Source organism: Carlito syrichta, unplaced genomic scaffold (assembly GCF_000164805.1).
Source record: "Carlito syrichta isolate Samal-C Ts95f unplaced genomic scaffold, Tarsius_syrichta-2.0.1 Scaffold306309, whole genome shotgun sequence".
Taxonomy (NCBI): domain Eukaryota; kingdom Metazoa; phylum Chordata; class Mammalia; order Primates; family Tarsiidae; genus Carlito; species Carlito syrichta.
Window position 1 is genome coordinate 326,656 of NW_007250405.1, and position 10,316 is coordinate 336,971.

The window sequence follows — 10,316 nt, forward strand, 5'->3', positions numbered from 1 at the left end:
TAAGATACAGATTAGCTCTGACAAAACTGACCCAGGCTGCCTTTTCCCTTTGATGGTTTCAATTTCAGGCTTATCCATCATAAATGATTGTAATACAACGGGATTTTGACAGAACAGGGTGGGAGTTTTGAATTCTTACCTGTAATTTCCAGCTCTAGGGGATAATAGCAGAGAGAAAAACAGCAATAACTTAGTTCTAGGATATGAAAACATTCTGCATTTCCCCTTTGGATTTTTATGCTCTTAGGCATTCAACAAGTCACTTTCCCTGATGAATAAGCTCTCTACTACCTCATTCTGAGTCTTACAAAACCTCTCCCATGTCTCCCTTCACCTTAAGTACAGAGGAAGCTTGAGGGAAAACTTAATGATCAATTTCAGCAATTATTAGCTTCGATATTTATTATATGTAGGCTCTCTGTGTGTGTTTCCATTTTAATTTAATTTAACTTACTTTTTAAATTTATTTTGATTCAGGGGCTCACTCTGTCACTCAGGCTGGAGGGTAGTGGCTCAATCACGGCTCACCACAATCTCGATTTTCTGGGCTCAGGTGATCCTTCTGCCTCAGCCTCCAAAGTAGCTGGTACTACAGGTCCACACCACCATGCCTTGCTAATTTTTCTTTCTTTTTTTTCTTTTTTGTAGAGACAAGTCTTGCTATGTTGCTCAGGTTGATCTCAAACTCCTAGGCTCAAGCAATCCTCTCGCCTCGGCCTCCCAAAGTGCTAGGATTATAGGCATGAGCCACCGATCCCAGCCTCTGTGTGTGTTTTTTAAAGTTCTATTTTAAGATTTTATCGAACATAGGACTTTACATCCTTTCTGGATGTTTCTTCCTTACCCTAGCTTCTGACACTGCTCTTATTTCTGATCTCAGGCCAGTTCTTCTGTTTTTTCCTCCTCTGTCTCCTTGGCTGATGTTTCCAGGACTCCTGCTCTTCTCTTAGAACATGCAGCCCTGGGTTTCTTACACACTCTGAAGATTTTTTTTTTTTGAGTTGGAGTCTCACTCTGTCACCCAGACTGGAGTGCAGTGGCCACTCTCAGCCACTGCAGCTTCGACCTGCTGGGCTCCAGCGATCCTTCCGCCTCAGCCTTCCAAGTAGTTGGAACTACAGGTGCGCGCTACCACGCCTGGCTAATTTTTGATTTATTGTAGAGACGAGGTCTCGCCAAGTTGCCCAGGCGGGTCTCGAACTCGCGGGCTCAGGTAATCCACTCACCTCAGCCTCCCAAAGCGTGGGATTACAGGCTGAGCCACTGAGCCCGGCTCACTCTGTGAATTTTAACTGCTCCCCAGATACTGAGGATTCCCAAATCGGTATCTCCAACTGCACCCTCTTCCCAAGTGTGATTTGGGTTCAGACACATCAACTGCTCATTAGACGATAGCGCTTGCATGTTCCCCATGGGTACCTTAAACGCAGGGACTCTTATATTTGGGAGTGGAAATAATAGACCCTGAGGACACTAAAAGCGGGGAGACGGAGAGGACAGTCAGGACTCGGAAGTTATCTATTGGGTACAGTGTTCACTGTGCGGGGAATGGGCCACCTGAAGCCCAATCCCCACCAGTACACAATATGTCTGTGTAACAAACATGCACTTTGTATCCCCTGGATCTAAAAAAAAAAAAAAAAAAGGTTGGGCGCGGTGGCTCATGTCTGTAATCCCAGCACTTTGAGAGGCGGAGATGAGGGGGTTGCCTGAGCCCAGGGGTTCGAGACCAGCCTGGGCAACTTGGTAAGACCTCATCTTTACAATAAAAAAAAAAAAAAATTAGCCAAGTGTGGTGGCAGGCACCTGTGGTTTCAGTTACTTGAAAAGCCGAGGAGGAAGGATTACCTGAGCCCAGCAGGTCAAGGCTGCAGTGTCTGTGAGTGTGCCACTGCACTCCAGCCTGGGTGACAGAGTGAGACTCCAACTAAAAATAATAATAAAAAAATAACAGAAAGAAAAATAAAACTCAGTGACTCTATATGTGAGCTTGTCACCTTTTCCCCCGTCCTACATTTCTCTTCTTTCTCAGTTTCCAATCCTAGTGGACAGTCCAGGGCAATGGCTTGGCATCTCAAGTAGGAACCGGCAAGTTATCTAAGACTCTTCTGTGTCCCCCACCCTCCACTCAATGTCCAAATTTTGTCCATCTCCCTTCTAAGCGCATGTAAGATCTGTCTCTCACTCTCTTCAGTTTTACTAGCTGTGGATTTCAGACTTGGAATCAGACAGTAACGCTCTTCTTGACTGTTCCTTTTTCTTCCTAAGTGAACCATCTCGTGCCTAAATATTTCTGTGGTTTCCCACAGCCTATAGAATCCAACAGAGACTTCTGGTGTCCAACCAAATGTCCCTCATGACTGTCTCTTGCCCACCCCAGTGTTGTCTACTGCCGCTGTCACCCCTTATTTCACACCTTCAGGGCTGTTGGTCATCTGACATGGGTGCCACGCTGTCTTATGCTTCCACAGCTTGGCAGATACTGTTCTGTCTGTCTGATACACCATTGCCACCATTCTTTGCCTGGCTAATTCTTACATGCCCTTAACTCAGCTCAGGTGTTATTCATTCAACAAAAACGAACTGAGCACCAAGTATGTACCAGGCAGTGTTGAGGTTCCAGTGTTGGACAGGCTGACAGGGACTCTGTCCTTACGGAACTTTTTCCTAACACATCTTTCATGGAACCACACAGTTGGGTTGAATGCCTCTCCCTCTGCCTGCCCTCCCAGCAGCTAGTTTGTATGCCATCTCTACCTGATGGCTAAAACTTCCGGGCTCTCCTTCCTAATGGACTTCAAATTTCTTGAGGGTAGGGGTCATGCCACGGTTAACTCAGTATTTTCAGTGCCTGATTGAGGGTCAGTATGGTTTCCTGGTCACTCAACATGACTCCGTGTCTCTGCTTAAACGTCCCATTCTCAAGCTTTCCTTAGCCCTCTAGAAAAGTCCGCCATCCTTATGCTATGCCCCTATGACAACCTTCACTATTTTTTCCCAGAATTTTGTAACTGATTATGTTTTTGGTTATTTACATGATTGCTGAAATTTGGTTGTCTGCAATAAGTTGTCAATTCCATACAGTCCAAAGTACAGTGAGCACGCTGCATGACCTATAATAAAGTGCTCGGTAAATATTTGTTAACTGAAAGACTGACATCTGTTCTTGCTGAATATAAATCCTGGATGCCTTACTAGGGCCTAGAGAAAAATTAGAACAACTGCCTGCTGGCCCAATGCCTCACTCTACCCATCTAGAAAATGGAGATATTCCTAGGGGATGATGTTGGCTAGCAGATGAATTTTACATTACAACCACTTAATAATTTAATGTAATGGTGTACACGAAGAGCATATCAAAACAAATATGCATAAATAAATTATACAAAAAGGACAGATGGGATTAAAGAATTAAACACTTCAGCTGGAATTCCAGATGGGCTTTGAAATACCTATTCCAGGATGTGGTACTTTATTTCCCCAGAGGACATATAACCATTTTCTTCTCTTTTTACCTCCCAGCATCTGAGATGAAAATTCTTGAGCAAAACACAATGACTTGAAGAGGTTAAAAAGAAACCTTGTGAAGTATTTGAAATCTATGACTTAGATTTTAAAAATTCACAGTAGAGGTTTGCAGAGATGGACTAGGGAGAGAGCAGGATATTGCTAAGAGACAAAACACAACTATTGTGAAGTCGCCCAAGAATCTGTAGACTCGTACTCTCAGCAGAAGTAATGTGAGTCATTATTTCTGTGTGTGCAGGTGCTTTGAGTACTGAAAGGAAAAAAATACAAAAGCATATCAAATCCTTGTATGTTCTTATGTGTGGCCCAGGATTTGTGATATACTGCCGAAACAACACCTGCCACCAGTATTCTCCTATTTTTATTTACTTATTTATATGTATACAAATGTTTTTGTGAGACAAGGTCTTGCTATGTTGCCCAGGTTGGTCTCAAATTCCTGGCCTCAAGTGATCCTCCTGCCTCAGCCTCCCAAAGTGCTGGGAGTACAGGCGTGAGCCACTGCATTTGAACTCCTTTTGTTTTCTGAGTGTACCCTTCATTTATTCGTATGATTACAAAAGTGATTCAAGCCAGTGTAAGTGAAAACTTCAGGCAGTGCAGATGTCTATGAAAAAGTGAAGGTTCCCCATCCCCTCTTTCTTCTCCGTCTTTCTCATCTGAGGCAGTCTGCTGTCCTGCCCTTGCTGCTGTCTCTACTGCCACTAGGAATCTGTGTGTTGGAGAGAATGGAACAGGAAGGGAGGGAGCGAGCATAGCCAGGTCAATGGGAGATGACAGAGCCCCTGCAAGATGCTTTGAGGCCCGCCTGCTGTAGCAATTCTCAGAGTTTTGGGGGGTCAGGGCCTGTTTATACTCTAAAAAGCTAAAACTGACTGGGCACTGTGGCTCATACCTGCAATCCCAGCATTTTGGGAGGCTGAGAGATGGGAAGATCACTTGAGGCCAGGAGTCTGGGTAACATAGCAAGACTTCATCTCTATAACAAAAAAGAAAGAAAAGAAAAGGAAATTGGCCAGGTATGGTGACTCATGCCTGTAATCTCAGCACTTTGGGAGGCCTAGGGAGGATTGCTTGAGCCCGGGAGCTTGAGACTAGCCTGAGCAACATAGCCAGACCATATCTCTACAAAATATAAGCCAGGTGTGGTGGTGCATGCCTGAAGCAGAAGGATGGCCTGAGCCCAGAAGTCGAAGCTGCAGTGAGGTGTGATCGTGCCACTGCACTCTAGCCCGTGTGACAAAGTAAGACCCTGACACACACACACACACACACACACACACACACACACACACACACACACACACACACACACAAATTATTTTGATCTCATAGGTTTCCCAACTACACTTTGAGAACCACTGCTGGAGAAAATGTGAAATTGAGCTCCATTCTCTCTTTAATCCTGTTTTGTCTAGAAGCCTAAGTCAGCCATGAAAAGAGCAGCACAGAACTGGGGAGAGCTCAAAGGATTTAGGCTGGCCGGGAAAGAGATTTGACGGTGCGAAACACAGCTCACAACACAGTTATTTTTTACCTTCAGACCTCTGAGCCCCACAGCCCCAGACACCTGATGTCTAAGACTTAGGGAAGTTTGGGAATGTGGATAACATGTGTTTTTTTTTTTTTTTTTGAGTTGGAGTCTCACTCTGTCACCCAGACTGGAGTGCAGTGGCTGCTCCCAGTCACCGCAGCCTCGACCCTCTGGGCTCTGGCAATCCTTCTGCCTCAGCCTTCCAAGTAGCTGGAACTACAGGCGCGCGCTACCACACCTGGCTAATTTTTGATTTATTGTAGAGATGAGGTTTCACCAAGTTGCCCAGGTGGGTCTCGAACCCGCGGGCTCAGGCAATTCACTCACCTCAGCCTCCCAAGGCGCAGGATTACAGGCTGAGCCACCGAGCCTGGAGGATGACATGTTTTAGGTCTGTAGAGATTTTTGGCCATGCGCAGGGCTTACTCCTATATCTCAACACTTAGAGGGGGCAGCGTAGGAGGGTTGCTTGGGGTCAGGAATTCAAACCAGCCTGGGAAACATTGCAAGAACCCCATCTCTATTATTTTAAAAAAAAAAAAAAAAACTTTTGGAAAAAAATCTAATGTGTGAGGCTGTCTTTGTTTTGATTTTGAGACAGACTAGACAAAAGGTAGTGGGATGTGGTGAAACTGCTGGTAGTTGGGAGGTATGACTGGGACAGGATGTGACCTTGTGGCAGGATTTTACAGAGAGAGACGGGACACCAAGGCCAGGAAGCAGTGTTTATTTGTGCTGGTACTGGCTCAGGGAATTCACATCCAAAGGCTGAGCCCCAGCAAAGGGGGACATTGCCTTTTATACATTTTTAGCTTCTTTGACCTCCTAATAAGGCTTACATATTAGTAACAGACATTCTAATTGGGTATTTCACAGTTCAAGTTTGCAGTGGAGTTACACACATGCACTACAGATTGGGGGGCTACATTCCTTCCTAACATAAATCTTTCTAAGAAAACTCTTACGGTGCTAGGAGGATCCTTTCACTATTCTGGGAAGGCTTTTATCTTACTGTACTAAGAGGGCCCCTTCTCTATCCTGGGAAGGCCTTCATCTTATTAGGCTTGGGGGGAGGGCTCCCTGCCTCAACCCTGTGACAATGACATTTAGCAGTGACTGGGCTCATCGCCTTCCCGTGTCTCACCAGGTATGAATATGAAACTGCAGATGATGGTCATTCCCCTCTCCTTGGGATTTGTGCTGCTGGCTTTGCTCGTGTTTTTCCTGCGAGGTAAGGAGGTGTGACCAGGTGAGAGGGAACCCTCAAAACTGCTAGGAAGATCTATCTGGGTGTGGCTTGTTCCTTCCCTTCTCTCCCTCCCCAAAGAGGCTTAGTTCTGTCATGGTCTCTGCCCCAGACAGGTAAAATTCTCCATAAGCTGCTAATGACTTTGTGTTATGTCCTCCTGGTGAAGTTTACATGTTGGAAAAGAAAAAACAGTTGGGCTCGGTGGCTCAGTCTGTAATCCCGCGCCTTGGGAGGCTGAGGTGGGTGGATTGCCTGAGCCCCCAAGTTCGAGACCCGCCTGGACAACTTGGTGAGACCTCATCTCTACAATAAATCAAAAATTAGCTGGGCGTGGTAGTGCTCGCCTGTAGTTCCAGCTACTTGGAAGGCTGAGGCGGAAGGATCGCCAGAGCCCAGCAGGTCGAGGCTGTGGTGGCCGGGAGCGGCCACTGCACTCCAGTCTGGGTGACAGAGTCAGACTCCAACTCAAAAAAAAAAAAAAAGAAAAAAGAAAAAGGAAAAAAATTGGATTAAGAGCACTTTCAAACCAGGCACGGTGACTCACACCTGTAGTCCCAGTTCTTTTGGGTGGGTGAGCTAGGAGGATCACTTGATGCCAGGAGTTTGAGACCAGCCTGGCAACATAGTGAAACTTCGTTGCTACAAAATAAATAAATAAGTAGTTGGGCACAGTGGTTTATCCCTGTAGTCCTACCTACTTGATTGAAGCAGGAGGATCAATTGCTTGAGCCAGGAGTTCAAGGCTGCAGTGAGCTAAGATCACACTATTGCACCCCAGTCTGGGTGACAGAGCAAGATTCTATGTCTAAAACATTAAAAAATTTTTAAAAGAGCCTTCATTCATTGGGCACGTCTTCTGTACCAGTCCCAATACCCTATTACTATTATTTTTGAGTCATAGTCTCACTCAGTCTCTCAGGCTGGAGTATAGCAGTATAATCACAGTTCATCACAGCCTTGACCTCCAGGAAGATTACTCAGCCTCTTGAGTAGCTGGGACTACAGTCGTGTGCCACGACACCCAGCTCATTTTTTTTTCTTCCCAGAGATAAGGTCTTGCTATGTTGCCCAGGCTGAGGAAACCTCAGCCTGCCTCTTCTTTTGGCTAGGATTGTCCCAGGTAGAAAACCATGAATAATCCTGGTCTTCTTACGTGCTCTGGAAAGCAAACTCTTCTAACCTAGGGCCACAGAAAGACTTCAGGGGAGATGTGAATTTCTTGAAATTGTGTGCAAAAGTACTTATATGTTCATGCCTGGATTTTTCAGAGAACAGGGTTCATAGTTTTTATTAAATTCTTAAGCTAGTCCATGAATTCACAGACCCTCCCCCAAATGTTTTCAAACATTACAAAACAGAGCTATGTAACAGAATTTATTTACTTTCAAAGTATGGGCACACAGCACCTGGTACTGTTATAAAATGGAGAAAAATCAACAAAATCTGTTTCAGGGCAGTAAGTCAGGAGATAACACTAGTACCTGTCCCAGGTGCTTTGAACAATACTGAAACTTGTATATTACTGCACCTGCCCCATTTTCAGCACCTGTCCCAGTGAATACTGCAAAAAGAAATTTAGAGTTTACAGGAAGTCTGCTGTTAGCCCTTATACAAAGGCATGGTTAGAGTTTTGGAAAATTCTGACTGTCTCATAAAGAAGTGTTTTAAAACCCAAGTGAGTACTTGCATTCTGAGTAGCCAAATGCCTCATAATGAAACAGCTTAACACCATCGCCCACAAAACTGGGTCAACTTTGTAACTGATGGGCACTGACCGTTTTTTTTTCTTCAGAGCTAGGGTCATACTTTCTCACCCAGGCTGAAACGCAGTGGTGTGATCACAGCTCATTGCAGCCTCAACCTCTGGGGCTCAAGTGATCCTTCTGCCTCAGACTCTGGAGTAGCTGGGACTGAAGGTGTGTGCTACCATGCCCGACTAATTTTTTTAAATCACTTTTATTATTATTTTGTAGAGGTGCGGGGGTCTTGCTATGTTTCCCAGGCTGGTCTCAAACTCTTGGCCTCAAGCGATCTTTCTGCCTTGGCCTTTCAAAGTGCTGAGATTACAGGCATGTGCCACATGCCAGGCCCAAGCATTTGACCTGCAAAAAGGAACGGCTTTCCCACCAAAGCCAGCCCCTCCGCCTTACCTTTGGCCTGTGCCTGCTCTTAGAAGGCAGCCCTGGGCTTCCCTGGCATTTTCCATGTCCACCCACCACATCTGGTCTGCTCACACTGGCCTTGTCTTTTCAGGGAAAGTCATGGGATCCAATTGTTTGCAGAAACACACAAGGTAATTTTTCTTGCATGAATGATTGTTGTAATGATCGTACAAGCTGTTACAAATGATTAGCTACTACTCAGTGGTTTAATGACTTGTGCTCGTGTTCTGATTAAACACAGAGTTGGAGCTGATGACATTAGAGGTGAAAAAGTTGTGCGGGTTTAGTTCATGTTTACCCGTGCCTTGGTTAACACTGTGTGTCTGAGCAAAATGCAAACAAAGGCAGGTGGCATTCATAGAAGTATAGCAGGCAAAAGAAAGGTGACAGCACATGTTCTCACCACTTGAAATTCTTTGTTCAATTATAGATGACTCACTTTAAGAGGACAATGTTAAACAGAGTTCCTTGACAGGAGGATGTTTTTTCTGAGATTTGGTTCCTCTGCCCATTAGACACAGGAGTAACTTTTTTGTTGTTTTGGTGGGGGTTGTTTGCTTTTTGAGTTGGGGTCTCACTCTGTCACCCAGGCTGGAGTGTGGCATGATCATTTCTCATTTCTCATTGCAGCTTCAACCTCCTGGGCTCAGGTGATCCTTCCAAGTCAGCTTCCTGAGTAGCTGGGACTACATGCATGAGCCACCACACCCAGCCTTTTTGGGGATTTTTTATTTAAGTATTTGAAATTTCTCTAGTGAGAAATTTTTTTTTAATATCTTCCCTGTTTTATAGCTTTTTTTTTTGTCCTATGAGTTCATCACAATATTATTTTATTTTATTTTATTTTTAGAGACAAGATCTCTTATGTTGCCTAGGCTGGTCTTGAACCCCTAGGCGCAGGCAATCCTCTCACCTCGACCTCCCAAAATGCCAGGATTATGGGTGTGAGCCACTGTGCCCACCCCACAATATTTATTAACAAATAAATATTAAGTAGGAAAACTGTGGTCCAGTAAGTCATCTTCCAAAATCATGTTTGCAGACCTTTTGGTAAATAAATGCATTTGGATCATGATTCTATATTTAACTAAGAAACTTCAAAACCTCCTTATTATAATAGATGGGCAGAAGCCCTTTAACCCTGTCACTTCAGTTTTCCCATCTGTAAAATGTGAAGCTTGGACTGGATGGACTCTGAACCCTTTGGACTCTCAGGGCAGTTGCACTGAACTTAGCATCAGGGTTTTGTTTTATTCTGTTTCCTGCTTTTGTGTTTCTCACGATCAACCTCTTTTCTGTTTGCAGGTTAGACGACAGCGGAGATAGTAAAAATGTCCTCAGTGATATGCAGCATGAAAGGGAAGATGAAAACGGCCTCTTTACACTCTAACATGCCACTTCTTGGGGTTCAGGGTGGGGGCATGACACCTGAAGGACCAAATGAAGTCTTCGTATGTTTTGTTTTTTTGTTTTATAAAAAAAACCCACCTAGTCCATGAATGTCACTGACCCAGGCTTGCTTTAGTTGTACAAGCGAGAGGAATTTTAGAGACCACACCTTCTCCACCCATGCTTTAATCATTTCTGTAGTATCATTGCTAAGTGATCTTTCACACTATGTTTGAACACTTTGATGATGGTGAACTCATCACCACACCCAAGGGAGTCTATTCAGTCTCAGGACAGTTCTGAAATTACAGAATATTTAGGCCAGCTGTGGTGGCTCAGGCCTGTAATCCCAGCACTTTGGGAAGCCTAGGCAGGAGAATCACTTGAGGCTAGGAGTTTGAGACCAGCCTGGGCAACATAGCAAGACCCTGTCACTCTAAAAAAATTTAAAAAT

The 10,316-nt window shown here is 44.6% G+C and overlaps 1 protein-coding gene across 1 annotated transcript in view; it reads left to right on the top strand.

Moving 5' to 3' along the window:
- Positions 1 to 9,863, top strand: part of LOC103265289 (T-cell immunoglobulin and mucin domain-containing protein 4) — a 48,294-nt gene extending 38,431 nt beyond the window's left edge. Inside the window, exons 5-7 of the mRNA XM_021714978.1 lie at positions 6,210 to 6,293; positions 8,565 to 8,604; positions 9,779 to 9,863. Of these exons, the coding sequence (XP_021570653.1) occupies positions 6,210 to 6,293; positions 8,565 to 8,604; positions 9,779 to 9,863 (209 nt within the window). The remainder of the gene's footprint in view (positions 1 to 6,209; positions 6,294 to 8,564; positions 8,605 to 9,778) is intronic.
- Positions 9,864 to 10,316: the final 453 nt, after the last annotated feature.